We start from the raw sequence: 19,280 nt of genomic DNA, 5'->3' as shown, positions 1-19,280 counted from the left end.
GACTCCTTGACAGCTTCTCTTACTGTTATGCAAAACATCAGAGGCATGATGGTGGCATGCTGTAACCGAAATCATATTCTCTGTCCGCATGTAAGATCTGTATCATCATGAACGTTCATGGCGTAAAACACATCTGAGAACTGTCTCAAAAGTATGTCAGATAACTAATACCAGTTCTCAGTATACTGGATCAGAAAAGGAACATTTCTTATAAATCATTTAAAAACCTATGCACAGATACATATGAGAATGTATAGTTATTCAAATTTGTTAAAATGTTCTTTTAAAACGTGTCATAAAGAAGTTCAGATACACACACACACACCTATGTGCATAGTTTACAAGTGTAGATGATGCACTACTAATACATTTCAGAATATACATCTCTTTTCTCTTCATAACTTATCATTGTAACTCCTTACTTCATTCATTCATATTCATAAGTCAGCCTATCCCACGAACACTGGGCTCAAAGGCAGGAAAACGCTTAATTTCCCACCACAGAAATGGTATGCAAGTGAAAGAGGCTGGGGTTTCCTGTGTGGTTAGATGCGTAACGTGGTCGCGACCACATGTAAAGTTGGCTTTGCAACATCACTTCACACTTCCACACAGAGCTTCCATGAAATGCGCCCGTGCTTTGTTCGGACTGGATCATTTCTCCAGCTCGGAGAGCGGCGTCGCGTTTTTACATTTTATTCTTTATTCACTCAGTCGTGTTCATGTGGGCAGGCAACTGAACCTCGCTCTGCGGTTTGTGGTAATATTGGAATACGTCACCACCCATAGATAGGTTTTACAGTAAGGCGATGTGCTTTGCTCTTTTGATTTTTCTGCCCACCCCTGGAGTAAGGAATGGACTTTCCCAGACAGACATGTCACGGCTGTTGCTCGGAGTCGACGCTGTGAGAGAAGCAGAGCCGTTCTGTGTGTCTGCCATTGCAGTACAGCAGTAAAGAGTCAGGAGGGGATGGTAAAGCGCTTCTCCTCGCATTTATGAACAGATATTGCAGTCCGGAAGAGTTTAATACGCTGATTTGGACTCGTTGTTTTTCCGCCCGGGAAGGATTACGTACCGTACCAGCGGACGCCGCTGCCTATAGCGTATTTGCCCCGCTCCTCTACAGAAGAGCTCACCGGGAACTTTGGACTGTTACACCGGGGCTGACATGTTGCTCACCGGCCACAGAGGGCGGCTGAGTTATAAACTCTAGCCCGGCGCTGCGGCACCTGGCCGGAGCAAATCAAACGGCTCGTTTTACGTTTTTTTCCCCCTCCTAAGCAAGTAAACGTAGCTCATCGTGTTTTTTTTTTAACTTCGCGAAGCTGAAGGAAGAACAAAATGTCTGCCAGGGCTGCTTCTAATAAGGTAACGCTGTTTCTTTCCTTCTTCTTCTTCAGGTTTTTCATAACGACCTTTTCTATAACGTAAACGATCCAATAGCGCTAAGGTTACATTAGCTTCCTACATATCGCAAGATAAACCATCAAATCAACGGCATCTCATGAGCAGCAGTTAGCCGGCTGCCGCCTCCTCCTCCTCTGGCTAAGGTCATGTGTTTACTAAACGCCGGCGTGCTGTATAGAACTAGCATTAGCACTAGCGTTAGCTCACTATTCTAGGATTAGCGAGGAAGCGCAGATATAATATAACCGTACACTACATACATTTTATATATTAATAGACTGGCTAACGTTAATGTAGCTTTGAGCAGGTATCATTCTTAGTTAGTGATAAACTAGCTAGCTAACGTTATTTCTGACGCTGGAGGTGGTTTACTACAAATGTAACATTTTATTATTAATATATAAATATTATTTATCATTAATATTTAGCTATATAAATTATTTGTGTGTTTCTGGTGAAGTTGAGCACTAAAAGTTGTTTATAACAGAGATTAATCTCTATAGTGTATATATTATTCACAGTCTGGCTGTATGAGGTACACAACTAAACCCAAACTAATTAACCAACTTTAGATAAAAACACAACTTTAGGCAAATATCTAGCTAGCTGCCTAACCATTTTGTTGTTGTTGTTTTTCTATTTAAATAACTGTTGGTTATTTGTGGGAGTTTTTGTTGGACACGTTTTAACCACACGCCAATAGAAAGTGTTTTGAAGTTCAGCATCTCTTGCTATGAGTCTTTTATTATTATTATTATTATTATTATTATTATTATTATTATTATTATTATTATTTAACATGGGCGTGTTTCGGTTGAAAGTGTAGTTGAAGTACAGGAAAGCTGAAAGTCTGACCTGTCCTTCCTCTCTGTCATCCATCATGTGTCATGCACTGCAGCCTGTACACCAGTTTCTATTTATTTTACTCCTTCAATAGCCTATATATCAATACCACTTTACTCCTGTCTCGCTTAGTGACTCATACAGTTTCCGAGTATTATATTTAATCTGCATGATTGTAGGTTGTGAAACTGAAGATGCATTCATTTTGTATTGCTCATGCATGTGTGTGTGTGTTTTACTCTCAGGTGTCCTGTGTAATTATTTAAAGTGGAGCAGCCATTCCGTAATACTTTTACAAAAGTAATCCCAGTGATACTGTTTGCCAAAGTAGCAGGATGAAACAGCACGATCTCTTAAAAGTGTCTGGGGGAAAAATCCCCCACGTAGTTGTGTATTTGCACTTCGTGTAGTACTGTGTACAGTGCGGCTGTTTGACGTATTTGCATTTGCACCATGGTCCTGAGGCAGTTTTGTTCCTATGTATACAAGCTGTATAGAGGAAGGACAATAAAAACCACTTGACTTGAAATTTGACATTCCTAAACTGAACAGTTCGGGTTCAAATGAAAATTGTCTGCAAATGTGAATTTACTGCTTGTATCTTAAATTTTAGGCATGTATACACTTTTAATATATACATACATACATATATACACAAAATAGTATGTGTGTGTGTATATATATATATATATATATATATATATATATATATATATATATATATATATATATATATATATATATATATATATATATATGAATGAATGATATAATATTACACACATCAGACGCTGGATAAAATAGGGACACACATAAAACTTGGACTAGCGCAGACACACAAAGCCATGTTGATGTGAGAATTATAAATTCAACCAAAATGCTCTTGCTGGTTAAAACTTGTAAAACTTTGACTCTTTTTGATTGTGGTACTTCTATGGAAATTGGTGTACACTTTAGATTGTATTTGTATTTATGTCTTTGCTAAGCGTAAGCCCACAACGCAAGTGAAAAGCTCCAGTGCTATCCAGTCTTGTGTTTTTGTCCAGAAATGTAGATGAGTATATAGTATACATATATATAGCCAGTATATAGCAAGCTATAGTTAAGTGCATTAATACAATGTATCTAGTGTAGCATGCTGTGTTTGCGACCTCGACAAACCCTCAGCAAGTCACTGCCCAGCGTTCTGGCTATGAGATGTGGGGTTCTGTCCTCATATAGCACGGGTGGTGCGTTTGTTCTCTCTCCATATATAATCGTGAGTCGATTGTGTGTGTGGTAAGCAAGAGAATTATATGGCTGATTTGCACAGGAATTTATTTTGCTTTGTTTTGTCAGTGTTTCCAGTGTTGTCCTGATTTTCTGAAAAGATTTGTAATCTGTACAAGCAAATGAATCCACCTAATAAATATTGCTGTACCGTCAAGAAGCTCATGCCTTGTCTGCTGTGTGTAGTGCAGCAGGGCGTCGGATTCACAACGAGTAATAACTGACTGGTTATAGTATCAACTTGTGTTGCAAAACCATTGAACGCAGTAAGTTTAAATCAGCTAAACTACACACCAAATTAAAATGTTTTTTGGCAAGTCAGTGAGTTGCAGGATTTTTTTTTCTGGTAGTTGAACCCAGTTGTCTAGTGACCAACGATAAATAAAAATGAATAGCTGGGACATGAAATCTGCTTTTATGGAGCACCTGGACTACTGATTTATCTACCTCTGTGCAGTAGAATAAAAATATAACTTTCATTATACTGCAGGTAAGTATTTTAAAGAATACTTTTATCTTTGATATCATGACTTAAAGTCCCCATGAAGTGCCTTGAAATGTGCAGCGTTATTCCATGTGTTGACAGAATGTCCACTGAAACCCGAAGTCAGGGTGGGATATTGAGTAGCTCCTCCCCTTTTTTAAATAGCCAATAGCTTTTCTTACCCGTAAGCTGTACTTGACAATTAGTACCATAGATTTTTACAATGTAGAGAGCATTTGTCTGATTAGAAGTTGAAGTGCAGAATGATGTCATCGAAATTGTTGATCCATATTGGTTGTAGATCGCGACCTTAAATTTTGACTGCATATATCTTCTAAATTAGGGATGCACCGAAATGAAAACTCTTGGCCGAAGCCGAATATAATGAAAAATTTGGCCAAAGGCCGAATACAGAACACGTTTTCATCGCGTTTTTTCCATTTATTTTACCATTTTTTTCACCATTGCATAAATTATAGTCAAAATGTCCTTTTTACTATTTTGTCTTGCTTTTCAAAGAAAAAAATCAATTACAAAAACTACAATTTCAAAATATTTATTTAACACTGAACTTTTTTTTTTTTCGTTCCAGCAGGCATAGGCTACCAACAAGGCACAATATAACTTTAAATAAATAAATTAGTAAAATAAAACTATTTTTATGTGGTCCTGTTTGAGCCCCCCTTGAATAGCTGATGTTGGGCCTATAACTGACTGCTGAAAGAATGGAACACTCTGTAGCTTACAACTGAAAAGTGCATCAACAAGAGTGCAAAAAATGGTTCTGTTCGGTTATATATGGCTGATTATATTGGGGATATACACCGCTCGCGTCCCTGTACACCTCGTGGAGTATTATAGTGGATATAGTATAGTTATATATGTTGTTAATGTTGTGTTCCTTGATAGATGTAGTTAGTTTAAACTATAGGTTAGTTCATTTAGTCCCCGCTGGTTTTTCCGCTCCCAGTCCATAGTACTAGTTCATGTTTCTTGTTTTGTGTTTTGGCCCTGTTTTCTGTGACCGCGACTTTGATTCCTGCTTTGCCCCGTTTATGCCTGTTTGCCGATCACCCGATCCTTTGCCTGTCTTGACTACGTTTCTTGGATTACGATTTGGATTTGTCTGCCCTTAAATAAATACGTCTTTACCTTCCGTACTCTACTCCCTTACGTCTCGCGATGTGACAGAATACTCCAGAACAGAAACAAAACAAACGCACTTGTCCACAGTAAACAATGTCACGGTTGTCAACATCCGAAGAGCATGTGCTCGCTGAGCACTCGTGCACATAGCTCGTGCACATAGCTCGTGCACATAGCTCGTGCACATAGCTCGTGCACATAGCTCGTGCACATAGCTCATGCACATAGCTCATGCACGCGCGCGCCCCCTCATCTCTCCGAGCGCGCTGCTGGTAGTGGAGATTGTGACATTCGCGCGTCTCACTCTGGTTGCTAGGCTATTTGGTCGCGTCATCAAACATGTCATTGTTCGGTCAAATTTATTCAGCCTTTTCACTTATTCGGCCGAACACTGAAAATGCTATTTTTGGCCAAATAATTTCGGTTGCCGAACATTCGGTGCATCCCTATTCTAAATGTGAATTTTTGTCATTGTTTTAGAGCACACTAGCATTTATATAGCCTTAAAGCTAACATATTCATACTAAAAACCACAAAACATATACCATTACCATTTTTTGGGGTGGCATTGAAAGCCTTGATGAAATGTAACTTTAAATTATAACGTAAATTTAATATACAGTGCAGATGCTTGTACTTCTTGTGTATGTAAGTTTTTAGAGCCAGTCAAGTTGTTGTTTATTTCTAATTTAAAATGTAAACATGAGAGTAAAGCCTCTTCAGACACAACATACATGTTCGTGTCAGAGTAAAAAAAAAATAATAGTAAAAAAAAATCCATGTGCGAACAGTACGTTCTGTATAATTGTCCTGTCGTATGCCATGAAAGTTATTTATTTTTGCCTGTATTCCAAGTTAGGTTTTCTCAAAATAAGCATTCAGCCATAATTTTTAATGTGTTTTGAGCTGATGTCGGAGTTAATCTCCCCTTTATATGTGGTGAGAGTGAGGGCGGGAGGATAGAAATGTTCTCCACTATGCATAATCTCCTGAAAAATGTTGTAGTAGGCAGGAGGGGGTAAAAAAAGGCAAATGTTTGCTGTTTATTTTCTACTAACCAGTGTACATTTTGTTTCAGTTACATAACTTGCTCTGTCAAAGGAGTGATTTTAGCAGCCATATTTTCATTAACTTTGTAAATGACAATCTTATTAGTAATAGTTATTGGGGTTCAGGTCAGCCCTAACTATAATTCATGTCAACTTAGGTATTTTTCTGAGAAACGTGCATGTGCACATACTTACGGATAAATAAATCATGCATCATGATACTGACGTATCATTATTAAGTTTGTATTTACAAATCTTTATTTTAACGTTTTTTTTGTTTGCTTGTTTGTTTCAGGCAGAAATTAACAAAATAATATCTAACAAAAAAAAATAGATTAATCACTTGATTTCTCTTTCACTGTTTCCCAGTTCGGCTGTTAGGATTTTATAAGAATTTATCAGCCTGTGCACAGGATGCTTAATTTTGACAGCCTAATCTCAAAGCATTGTATGATGCCTGTGCAGAGTTTGAGTGGAATGAAAATCCAATGAAATGGATGTGCTGAGACATGAGATCCCAAAATAGAGCCACCATAGAGTGATTTCAGTGCTGCTGCTGCTGCCGCTCTGGGCTCAGTGCCTCCAGTGAAGCAAAAACACATGCAGTGGTTTGTAAAACACTTAAATGGACTCTAGAGAACATGATGAGGGTAAGACTGATGTGTCCTTGTTTGCAATGTATTGAGATTAGAGATTACTGTGATGTGAATTTGTGTACATTTTGGGGATACGGATAGTCTGGTGCTAATGTTGTTGAATGTGGCTTTCAAATCTAAGATTTAATCAGTAGTTTTTTTTCCCTGTCCTGTCAGCAGGATTTTATTATACCGTGTTGTAAGATGTGCTGAATGTGGGGAAATGCGAGACCCGATATTACTGTCAAGATGGCAACATGCAAAACACAAACCTGTAAAACAAAGGTATGCAAATGTCTGAGAGGGTTATACATGCCCCGTGTAACATGGAGTCAGATAGATACTGCGCTCCTTCAGAGGGGTAATACCACATTCTTAGCATATGTTGTCATGCTTTAAAAAAAAAATAAAATTACTCCTCCTTGTTTCACACACTCCCATTTGTACTCTGACATCAGCCTTTCCATGAAAGCAAACAGGAAGGGAGTTGCGCTGACCGTACTAGTATGAAATGTAGGTTGCATATTAACCAGCTACACCCAAGGTGTGTTAATCACATGTGCACCAACACCTACAGCTGATGACGTTTTATGGGTCGTAGGTCAACTTTGACGCGTGGTGCTAATAGAGACTGTATTTCTTTCTGGCTGGTGTAGTATTACTGAGCTGGTTGTCAGCAGGACATAGGCCTTATGGTGTGAACACATGGTTTTATCTTACAGATGGTGCACGTGGATCCACGCTCGTACACACAGCCTTGTCTCTGTCTTTCAACTGTAGTGCTACAAGTTATGTTAAATATCAGGTTTTGAACATAAAAGCTCTCATCTAGCCATCGTTTCTTTTCTGAGTTTGTGGATGACCAAGACATTCAAGAGAAAGACTTGCTGTTAGTAATCTATGCAGCACCCCCCTGCACTGATCTGATCTGATTTTACAATTCCCTGTAGTTCACTTTTTTGGCTTTAATGCCCCTGTATATTATAGAAAAAAACCCATTATTGTTCAGTTCTCCTAAGAGTGATAGAAGTACTTCCCCTTTTGCAATGCTCTTTACTTTTTCGTTTCCCAGTAACACCAATGAAATGGCTCAATCTACAGGGTGTCCCAAAAGTCTCCATACAAAGGAGAAATTAAATGTTAAATTTCTCCTACTTGGTTTATTATTGTATATACTTTTTTTTTCTTCAGAAGAACCTATTGAAATCGTTCTCGTGGCTGGATCGGGAAGCCGTCGCAAGGTTGCGATGGACGTGAAATCGCATGCATAACACCAGATGTGTTAACAATAGTTCATCATGATTGTGAGAGATGACTCCGTGTGTGTGTGTGTGTGTTTGCCATGGATTCATGATTCTTTGTAATCCTGTAGACAGTATTTTGTAAATAAAGTTCCATTTTGGTAATAAAAAAATAAAATAAAAAGTGATCATTTCTCCTATGTGTGAAGATTTTTGGGACAGCCTGTATATTAACTAGAAATTTTCATCTCTTAATTTGAATGTAGTTAAGTGTAGGGATGGACCAAACAATGAGTTGTGAACTACACTTGGTGGAAAGTGTTATGGTAAATGGTCTGCACGTATATAGCGCTTTTATCCAAAGAGCTTTACACTGTGTCTCATTCTCTCTCTCACACACACACACGCACGCACATGCACGCGCGCACACACACACACACACACACACACACACACACACCAGCTGACATGCAAGGTGCAAACTTGCCATCAGGAGCAACTTGGGGTTCAGTGTCTTGCCCAAGAACACTTCGGCATGTGGAGTCATGTGGGCCAGGAATCGAACCGCCAACTCTACGATTAGTGGACAACCCGCCCTACCACCTGAACCATAGCCGCCCTGTGGCGTTGCAATAAATTAAGACTGTAATATAAAAGTTTAATGTGGCACTGACTGGATGCTGAACCAAATATAAACTTGATGAAAATGATTGTTTTTGCAATTTCCAGTTCTTCACCCCCTGCGCCCGCAATAATGGAGAACAATAGTGGCAATATTCATTCAATTCTTCAGTTTAAGTAACCGTCAGGGTCGCAGTGACACTGACCAACATCCCCGTCTGTTTACCTTAAATGGTATGATGATGATGCTGATGGCAATATTGTTATTGCTGTTGCTCAAAGTGCAAAATAAAAACAATAAAATAATGAAATACTTACAGCTGCTTCTTTACTGATGTATATTATTTTATATTTAGACCCCACTAATAGACAGAATTATGAAAAAAGCATTATGAATAGTAGTTCAAGGTAGTGATGGGTGTATAGAGTAATTTTGTAGTCTAGTATTAGAACCATAAAACAGTAATTGATGACCCAATATTAACCCTTACCTGGTCTCTTCGGACGACCTGCTTGTCAGGTTTTCATCATGTTTTTACCTTTAGGGCTATGCAGTAAAAACTATGCCAACAAACATTAAATAGAAGTGCATATTTTTTCATTAAGCACCTCTAGTGTATGGTTAGGCCACATGCTAAATAGCTTCTTATTCACCATCTGTGCTCATTACACACGCTGTAGCACACTGGTGTTGGAGCACCTACATCGTGCCATGTAGTCCTGTTTCAAACTCACACTGCAAGCACATGTGTGTTAATGTTGATGCAGAGTGTATTTTACCATTATTAAACCCTGCACTCACTGTTGTCTTTATCTCCATGAATATTAATAATCCCCATACTTGACCTTGTGCTTGAGTGTGTTGTCATCAGTGCAGACGAACTAACTGGTTCCCACTTGTGTTCTTTATTTAGTAAACAAGTGACCGAGCCATGCTCCATGTCATCGACTTACATTTTAATGTGGTAAAAGCTATAGGGCTGTTTTTATTTATTTATTAATGGGTTTTTAAAAATCAGTTTGAGAAGTATCCAGTTGTTTTTTTTTTATATGTATATAATTTATTAGGCAGGCACATAAAACTGAATTGATTAGGCTAATACTTGTCTATGACTAGCTAAAGCAGTAGAATGTATGTGGTGATGAGGGCTTGAGAATGGTTCTGCGAGTTAAATTTTTGTGTTCTGATTCAAGTCTGTTTCCTTTCAATGTCCGTCTACAAGTTGAGAAACCTTATTCATGTCTCTGCATCACACCTCCTCTATACAGAGATGAAAAGGAAATCTGAAGATTGATCATATGTTCTCGTTAATCTCTCTTATTGGAATGAGATCCCTGCTGTCTATATATCAGAGGAGATACCTTTCATATGTTTGTCAGCTCGTACATCACTGAGAGTAATGTGTGTATGTGTGGGGAAAGAGATTTTGCATGTAATGTTGCTTATCAGCACATCTCCACTGCGTGCTGTGAAGTATACAGGTGACTGATTTCTTTATTTATTTAAATATCCCCCCTCCCAAGGTTCTATTTTATTTCTTCCTGTTTTTAAGTCTCTTAGCGTTTATTTGAACTAAAACTGACTTAATGTTTTACTTGATTAGCGTAATATGATAAATGAAATGGAGTTAACTGTGATTGTGCTTTAACAGGCGGCGTTTACCCTCCTCCCTGTGCATGAGAGTTAAGGGGCTCATTATATCATTATGTCCTTGAAGCTTCACTCAACAGGGTGTTTACAGGCCCTACAAAATAAATCACACGCTTGTTCATAATAGTCACTGGGGATCTGCTCGGCTCTAAACCTGCCTCTAGTTTCTTTTCTGGTTTTGGTTGGTTTTGTGTCTTGCAGTGTGTAAGGTTTTATAACATGCTGGAACAAAGCAAAGGCATTACAGGTGTGTGTGTGTTCAGCTGGTTTGACCAGAAGTGTGTGGTAATGCTAAGCCTAGTTATAGCTATAGAGGCTGATTTTACACTGGTTAAAGTGGTCCTTCTTGTTCCACTGGATTCTTTCACAGGGGCGTCATGGAGTGCATCGATAAGCATAGCTAGCGGGGCGGCTGTGGCTCAGGTGGTAGAGCGGGTTGTCCACTAATCGCAGGGTTGGCGGTTCGATTCCCAGCCCATGTAAACTCCACATGCCGACATGTCCTTGGCAAGACGCTGAACCCCAAGTTGCTCCCGATGGAAAGTTAGCGCCTTGCATGGTGGCTCTGCTACCATTGGTGTGTGAGTGGGTGAATGAGACACACAGTGTAAAGCGCTTTGGAAAAAAGCACTATATAAGTGCAGACCATTTAGCTAGTGTATTATTTATGCCTGGCTAAAAAATATTCCTTCTACGATTTTCATAGGGCTATTGATGGTTATCATGACTTTCCGAGTCCAGTTTAAAAAAGCTTGTAGTCTTGCATCCTATTATTGGGTTTTAAAAGTTTTTTTCCCTTCCTTTATCATTGAACAGGGAGCCGAGGTTAATGTATTGCATTACATTAACCTATCTAAAGTTAGCCGTCCTCCGATCTAATGGAAAGACTTGATCATATGTCAATAATGTGACATGATTTCTAGGGTGGGACAGGGTCCTGATTTCTGGTCATCACCGTTTACCTTAGTGACCTTCACAATGTATACTATGTTGGTGTGATTTGAGCCTCATCGTGCCTGCTCTCCTCATCCTCTCCGCACGTAACCTTAGCACTATGCATTGCATATCTATTCCTTAGGACACCATAGCATCAGCAGCTTTGGGCTGTTTATAGACCTTCGATCTATAGAAGAGCAGCTTCACCAGAGCTTGACACATTTCCCCTGTATTTCTTCCTAAAGGCATTGATATTTACAAAGCCTTATCCCTGTCCTGAGAAAAGGCTGACTTTTGCTTTCCTCCAGAACGTGTTTGCAGATAAATGTAGATATACAGGACAGTCTTTACATGGCTGGGAAGTGTTCGCATTCTCAAGCGGTTTGTTTGCTTATTTTCTGGCTGTGAGTCATGTTCACGTGTGCTATGTGTCAGCGTAACTTCACTATAGGGAGAGAAGGAAAAGTAAACATGCATGGAATCTGTTACCACTCCCAGCCTGGGTATTGATACACAGCCTGGGAATGACTGTGTGCCAGAAAGCTTGTAGACAATCTGTGATTGTGTGTGTCTTGACGATATCCCTGTATGATCTACAGCAGCTCTCAGACTACTTATCCCAGCTGGTTCACCTGTATGTAAAAGATCTAAAAGGACTCGCGCTGTTTGTGCGTCTGTGCACGAGAGACCAAGCAAGATTGAAAGCCACCTTGGCACAAGCTCTAAGGAAACCATGCAGCGTTAGCCTCACTATGCAGCATATTGGACTTGTATGCTAGTGAAGTTCCCAGCTGGGTGTGATATGCAAACGTCACCGCTTCTGAAGCAGTGATTTTTGGCACATTTTTATTATGTTCTGTTGTCCTTTAGTTTACGTCAGATCATTTTCACTTGTACGTGGGGGCATGCGTAAAATTCTCCCGCAGACAGATCCGAGTTCACTTTAGTGTGCTGATGGGATGGATTACGAGGAGAATTTTACCAGTATGTTTATGCAGAGGAATTCTGTAATGAGCTTAACACCGCTGTGGATAATGGTCACTATTGCTGAGTGTAACAGGAACGCCGTCTTCTACAGCACTGCAAGGGTTAAAGCCAGTACAGCACTTTACACTGCAGATGGATCTGTGCTCCTACTGAGCAGAGGAGCTGTACACTGTAGCACAACTGCAGCTCCCCTCCCTCTATGCACACTCTGGAATGCTGCCAGGCCACTGGGATTTATTTGTGTCAGAGAGAGACACAGAGAGAGACACAGAGAGAGACACAGAGAGAGACACAGAGAGAGACACAGAGAGAGACACAGAGAGAGACACAGAGAGAGACACAGAGAGAGACACAGAACAAGACAAGAGACAGAGGTGCATGTGGGGATAGATTTAAAAAATGTAGACACGCCTGTGTTTTCAGCCAAAGGAGAGGAAGGAACAGAGTTGAGCTATTTTGAGGTACAATCAAATGTGGGATTAAATAAAAAAAACAAACAAACTTTAAGACTCAGTTTGGAAGTGTTTTGAGTACTTGGTCTGCTATGGAGGGAGCAGTTTCATGATGAAGATTGTGTCAGTGGACAGTTAAACCTGCGCTGTCTTCAGCTGGATTGTGTGTGGGAGTTTGGAGGTAGAGATGATGCCGAGTCTTCTGCGGCAGTGACACGAACTGCTGTAAGTAGATAGTTCAGTAAAACACTGTTGCTCACTACATTCACAGCAGTCTTATCAGCAAACTATCTGTTTAGTTAGATTCCATTTAATCAGTGGGGTGAGGGAGTGTGAGGGAGCTGTATGCTCATGTAGACCTGTTGTACAGTTTCATATTGCAATGTTTTGTCTCAATGCTGCCTTTTTATTATCCATCTGTCTGTCTTTACAGACTGCTACTTTTATTGTTTAGCGTTAACATACTGTCATTTTAGCCATAATGCACACAATGTCACAATATCCTCTGTGAAGACGTTCCTCCTGTATCATGCTATGACCTCTTCTGTCAGTTAGGATTTCTGGCACAGTTGCTCCCTAGCTAGTGGACATTTACCAAACGTCAGCAGGGTGACACCCCCCCCCCCCCTTTCCCTTCCCTTCCTTTCCTTCCTCCCATTTCTAACATCAATCATGGCATACTTTTCAGGGTGTGTGTGAGAGAGACCTTTCTGCAGTACTGTACAAAATGTGTTAATGTGCACTTGTTTGTACTGTATTCAGCAGGTCAGCTGAATTATTATTTTTTTTACTGCTCTTATCGTACAGGTATCGATGTTGCTGTTTCTGTGTTATGATTGATATCAGCATATCTTTGGTTTTGTAGTAGAACATCTGACCATAGAAAGCTTGAGTGAAGATGCCTCATGGTGACACAGTTATTTGGTGTCTGAAGTCATTAATTCTCCTGTAGGTTGGTAGTAAAACCTCATTCTGCTGCTAGGCTCTGTTAAAAGTAGGGCACTTCTTCATTCTCCTTTGTACATGTATTGGTAAAATTCGACATCGTAAGCAGTGCAGGTAAAAGGGCTTGTCGCACAGTTCTTTAAATGCTAATGCACCTTATAAAGCAGTAGATTGTGACTGTTAATGTAAGCAGTGTAGGTAAATGCTGGCTTAGACAAATTATCTGACCTGCTTGGCTAACATACTTATTTTTTTTCTTTCTTTCTTTTTTCTTTTTTTTTTTTTACTTTTGTGTGCATCTAATTCAGTGTCCCAAGATGCTCAGCATCCAAACCCACCAGCAGCAAAGGAAGTTATTTTTAGACTGACTCTTTCTCTCGTTACACAAGGATAATGTTAGACAACACATGATATCCTGTCACAGCCCTTTGTAACTTGGTCTTGACTAAACTGCTTTGCAAAGATTTGACTCTCATTTACGTGTATTCGCGTTTATCCAAAGCGACTTGTGATTTTGAGACGAGTTACAGTCCACGCATACATCCGAACAGTTAAAGGTTAAGGGTCTGATAGCTAAGGGGATTATACACACAATCTTCCCATCGTTAGCTCGGAACATTAACTACTGAATCTCACTATAGTGACTCGTGCATATCAAAGGCGTTCTCACTCACAAACACCCAGAAAACTATCTAAAACATCTCTCTAAATGATGTTAATGTACATCTGTGATCACCCTGAGTCATGCCTCGAGATCACTTTTTGGCAGGCGGCCAAGATCCGCAAGTCCAATTGTTATTGTAATGATGGGGGATATACTGAGATAATTGAAGAGCATTTAATTTACAAAAGAGAGCCATTTACATGTTGTGTAAGCTGTAAGGATGTGCAGACATTAAGATGACCATGAAATAAAAGTCATCTTAGAGTAGTGAACACACGTGTACCAATCGCAAAATCACCCCCCCAGATATATTGGTATTTGTGTTTACCACTCCAAAAGTATCCAAAGTATATATATTGTCGTGGAAATTAGACAACACTCGCAGACTCGTCCTCTGAAGGTAAAAGATCATGTACCGCTGATATGATGGAATGAGTCAATGGGGCATGACACTTGATGATAACCCGCCGCAAAAAATACTTCTTAAGTACTCTCTTTACTTATTTATTGATCAAACCGGACTCTTTCCGTTATTTTTTACAGGTATTATCTCTCTCTCTCTCTGTCTCTCTCTCGCTCTCTCTTTATTTATATTTATATATCCCCATCGGTCTATATCTCAGTTTTGAATCTGTGATCTAAGAAACACCAATATTTCTGCCGTCGCAGAGGCAAAGTTTCTGGAACTTCTTATAAGAATTCGCTCCATGTAATACTTCTCTCAATGTAATACAGTATTTCTTATATCACTGACTCCCTTCCGTACAGGCAGCAATACATAATGACTTAATAAAATTCTAATTCTAAATCTTTGACCCCCTTCCATACAGACAGCAATATACTATGACATAAAATTCTAATTCTAATTCTAAATTCTAAATTCTTGATGATTCCTACCAATCAGGGTGAGGCCACTGTTGTCCAGAAAAACTGAAAAGACTCACACAGACCAGCCAGGAGACACCAAATTGTCAAAATTAGCAAGGAAACACTCGCAGACCTCTGAAGTCCTCTGAAGGTAAAAAAAAAAAAAGGTTTATTACAGAAAGATGGTTAATACAGGATAGAATAAAGCAGGATATATATGTATATATGAAACGCAGCGCATGACATGATTCTGTGTACCGATAAAAAGCGGTTTGAGGCAGTTCAAACAGGCTTTGTTTTAGGGTCTTGAAAGATGTGCAGACGAACCTTGAACAGAAGAACATGTTTGTGTCTCTGTGTAGCAGATCAACATTTTGTACTGATCTCAGTGACATGACATGGCCTTCTTAGGTGTTGTCCTCAAATAAACAGAAAAATAACAAGAATAAAACTATTACAAAGTAAAAATGAGTAATTTCCCTCACAATAATCAAATGCTTTCTAGAACACACATGTCCCATCCCCGTGAACAAACAGAGGGCACTGCTCTGCAGCAAACATGGGTCGTTAGTCTGTTTAGGGTTGTTCAGCTTTCTGCACTTAATTCCTCTCTTGAAACCATGTGTGTGTTGAAAAGATCTAGATCACATATTACCTCCTCGTACATGAAACATTGCAGACTGCACTGGCTGTGATGGTGTATGTGCTATAACACAGTTAGAATACAGATAGCATTTGTGTGTGACATGGAGAGGGGTGATCATTTGCAGCCGTGTGTGTGTGTGTGTGTGTGTGTGCTCACCAGTTGTCTTGAAAGCTTGTATGTTTTTATATAGTCTTATTTAACTGACTAAACCTCAATCTTGCCCTGTGGGAAGTCTAATACTCTTGCTATCACATTAGGCTTACCGCAGGGGAGAGGGGAGAACGTGCTGTGGGACAGAACCAATCCCAAGCCCAGTGCTTGGAAACCAAACCACTCTAGGATACAGGACATAACTAAACATATCGTGGTGGGACAACGGGTAGTGAGGAATCTACATCCTTTAAACCCTTGGCTATATTATTTAATCGGTTGGCTTAGCCGCAGCTGAGATTCTTTGGGTTTGACAGGGATGCATAACGTATCTGGAATGCTGTTGGTTTTTGTGGAAGTCAGTCAAGCCCTTCAACGCTTTCTGTTCCTGACCTCCTGTTTCAAAAAAACTTTAATGTACAGAATCAAATCACAGCCCTCAAACCATGGGCGCTTAAGGTTTTTCATACGCATAACCATTGTGTGTGTGGTTTTATTTTTTATTTAAATAATGGTATATGTTTAATGTAGGTTAATATTAGCACACCTGTATGCTGCTAAAGCTGTTATGGTTCAAATTATCAATCACTTCATGATTGACATGAGTGTGTTTAGCACTGGCCAGTATTTGTGAGCCTGTGCCTCAGACTCCTGTTCTTGGCTGACTGGGGTGGAACCCGATTTAGTCTTCTTCCGTTGTACCTCAAGCTTCTGAGATGCTTTTCTGCTCAGCATGGTAGTAAAGAGTGCTTATTTGAGTTACCATAGCATTCCTGCCAGCACGACCCAGTCTGACCGTTCTCCACTGACTGCTCGCACGTGGTTGGCTGACTGCCTAAATGCATGAATGAGCAGGTGTACAGGTGTTCCTATTAACTTGGCCAGGGAATGTATATATTGCAATATTGTACAGCTAGTAAAATGCTGACGTGATAACTCTATCTCCCATCCCATCTGCTTTGTTCTTATTGATGAGCTGATTTGGACAGCTGCCTTTTTTTTGGGAGTTCTTGGCCCCAGCCTCTCGTTAGAGCTGCACTCAGCTGTCTGATCCATCTGTGTGTGTGGGCCCAAATGGCTCTGCTTCAGTCTCAGCCTGCAGCCCCCTTAGTGGAGAGAGCTGTCAGCTGACACTTGTGCCAGGCTTCTTCCTACACTGTGGAAATCTCGATTGGCTTAAGTTTTCAGGGAAAACTGAATGGCCTTACTAAATGCGTAACTAAAGCCTTTTGGTTTTCTGGAAATGTGAAAAGCCAAAAGTGCAAGAGGGTGTGTTCTATTGTCTGTTATTTTCTTTGAAATGTAATGAGCAATATGCTTAGTCAGGCAATGTTAGCAGGACATTTGAGTGTGTTTTTGCTTGAGCACAATAATCTGGGACTTCCCACATTTAAAATAACATTTTGGTGCTTGGATGGTATTAACTAGGTGCATCGAGTAAATGAATACCTCTTGCACAGTATAACAGAACTGGGCAGAATGACAGGAAATTGTGCAGTACTACCGTTTTCTAATATCGGTGGTAATTTAACATGCTGCTGAACTCTCTGAACGCCTGGTCCTGCAGAGCAGTATGGCCACGTTATAGTACGTCATTATGAGATGCATGTAGTGTAACGTTTAGTGTAATGTTACTGTTGTTGCGTGAAAGCAGTGCCTCTGTGCTGACAGATTTGTATTTCTTGCATTCCTCAGTCCTATGGTACCATATACATGTCCAGGGAATAAAGTCAGTCACGCATCAGCAAACAGGCCTCTCAATGAAATCACTCTGTCATAGTATTTTAATTTCTGTTCTTGGTCAAGAGATCTCTGAAATATTTGGAACAATTTTGTGTCATTTAACGCAATAATATTTAGAGACCCATGAGTTTTTACGTGGGTAGCACGTTCGCCTCACACCTCTAGGGTCGGGGGTTTGATTCCCACCGTGGCCCTGTGTGCGGAGTTTGCATCTTCTCCCCGTGCTGCGGGGGTTTCATCCGGGTAGTCCGGTTTCCTCCCCCAGTCTAAAGACATGCATGGTAGGCAGATTGGCGTGTCCAAAGTGTCCGTAGTGTATGAATGGGTGTGTGAGTGTGTATGTGATTGTGTCCTGTGATGGATTGGCACCCTGTCCAGGGTGTACCCCGCCTTGTACCCGATGTCCCCTGGGAGAGGCTCCAGGTTTCCCCGTGACCCTGAAGGAAGGATAAGTGGTATAGAAGATGGATGGATGGACTAAAGTTAGGCAAGGCAGTGATTTTTTTTTAAAATGTATTTATTTATTTAATAAATGAATACCTATTAATTATCAATATTTACCATGGTAAAGGTAATGTTTTGAGGTAAATTTTTAATCTCACATTGAAATTGATAGAAATCAAACATTGGATTGGAAGTAAAATAATTAAATAAAAAATTAATTTAAAAAAACTTTCTGTAGATGAAAAACTCAAAAGCACTCGTGTGGTGAATTAAAAAAAAAATTAACTGGGCTAAATCATTCAAAGCAATTTAAAAGTGTAGATCTATGCGTTTTGACTACACAGTCTTGTTCAGGATACATATCAATTGTTCAGAAAAAGTCTTCTTAAACTACTGGTAATTAGTGGATCATCAAAGACAGCTGGTCGATCTGTTAATACAAAGCATAGCACCACAAAACTCAGCTCATATACATATGTATATACACGCATCACAATATGAATATGAACATGTACATCAACACAGTATAAATCATTAAAAAAATGGTAAAGCAATGTCTTCATTACCTCCAGGAGACTTAGTCTGAGCTGAGGCTGCAGTGGGCACAGGCTCACCAAACCTGGACAGCTGAAGACTGGAAAAATATACCCTGGTCTGATAAATCTCGATTTCTGCTGAGGTACACAGATGGTAGAGTTAGAATTTGGCACAAACAATATGAATCCAAGGACCCAACCTACCTTGTGTCAACAGTCCAGGCTGGTGGAGGTAGTGTATTGATGTGGGGAATGTGTTCTTGGCAGACTTTGGGCCTGTTAATACCAATAAATCATTGCACAGAGTATTGTTACTGACCATGTACATTCCTTCATGGCCACAATTTACCATCTTCTAATGGATACTTCCAGCATGATACTGCACCATGTCACAAAGCAAAACTCGTCTGAAACTGGTTTCATGAACATGACAATGAGTTCATTGTTCTTCAGTGGCCTTCCCAGTCATTGGATCTGAATCCAGTAGAACACGTTTGGGACGTGGTAAAACAGGAGATTCGTGGTATGAAGGTGCACCTGAAGAATCTGCAGGAATTACCTGA

At 39.9% G+C, this 19,280-nt stretch overlaps 1 protein-coding gene across 12 annotated transcripts in view; it reads left to right on the top strand.

The window, feature by feature from the left end:
* Positions 1-707: 707 nt before the first annotated feature.
* Positions 708-19,280, top strand: part of tjp1b (tight junction protein 1b) — a 46,497-nt gene continuing 27,924 nt past the window's right edge. For 4 of the 12 annotated variants that reach the window (XM_053685547.1, XM_053685538.1, XM_053685541.1 and 1 more), the window contains exon 1: positions 710-1,369. In XM_053685547.1, coding sequence (XP_053541522.1) covers positions 1,343-1,369 — 27 coding nt within the window. In that variant the 5' untranslated portion in view covers positions 710-1,342. Of the gene's footprint in view, positions 1,370-19,280 lie in introns of all 12 variants that reach the window. The other 8 variants (XM_053685544.1, XM_053685546.1, XM_053685540.1 and 5 more) reach the window with 5 other exon arrangements.

The sequence above is a fragment of the Ictalurus punctatus genome, chromosome 14, assembly GCF_001660625.3.
Source record: "Ictalurus punctatus breed USDA103 chromosome 14, Coco_2.0, whole genome shotgun sequence".
NCBI classification, from domain to species: domain Eukaryota; kingdom Metazoa; phylum Chordata; class Actinopteri; order Siluriformes; family Ictaluridae; genus Ictalurus; species Ictalurus punctatus.
The sequence above is the reverse complement of the archived record's forward strand: the minus strand, read 5'-3'. Positions and strand labels throughout refer to the sequence as shown.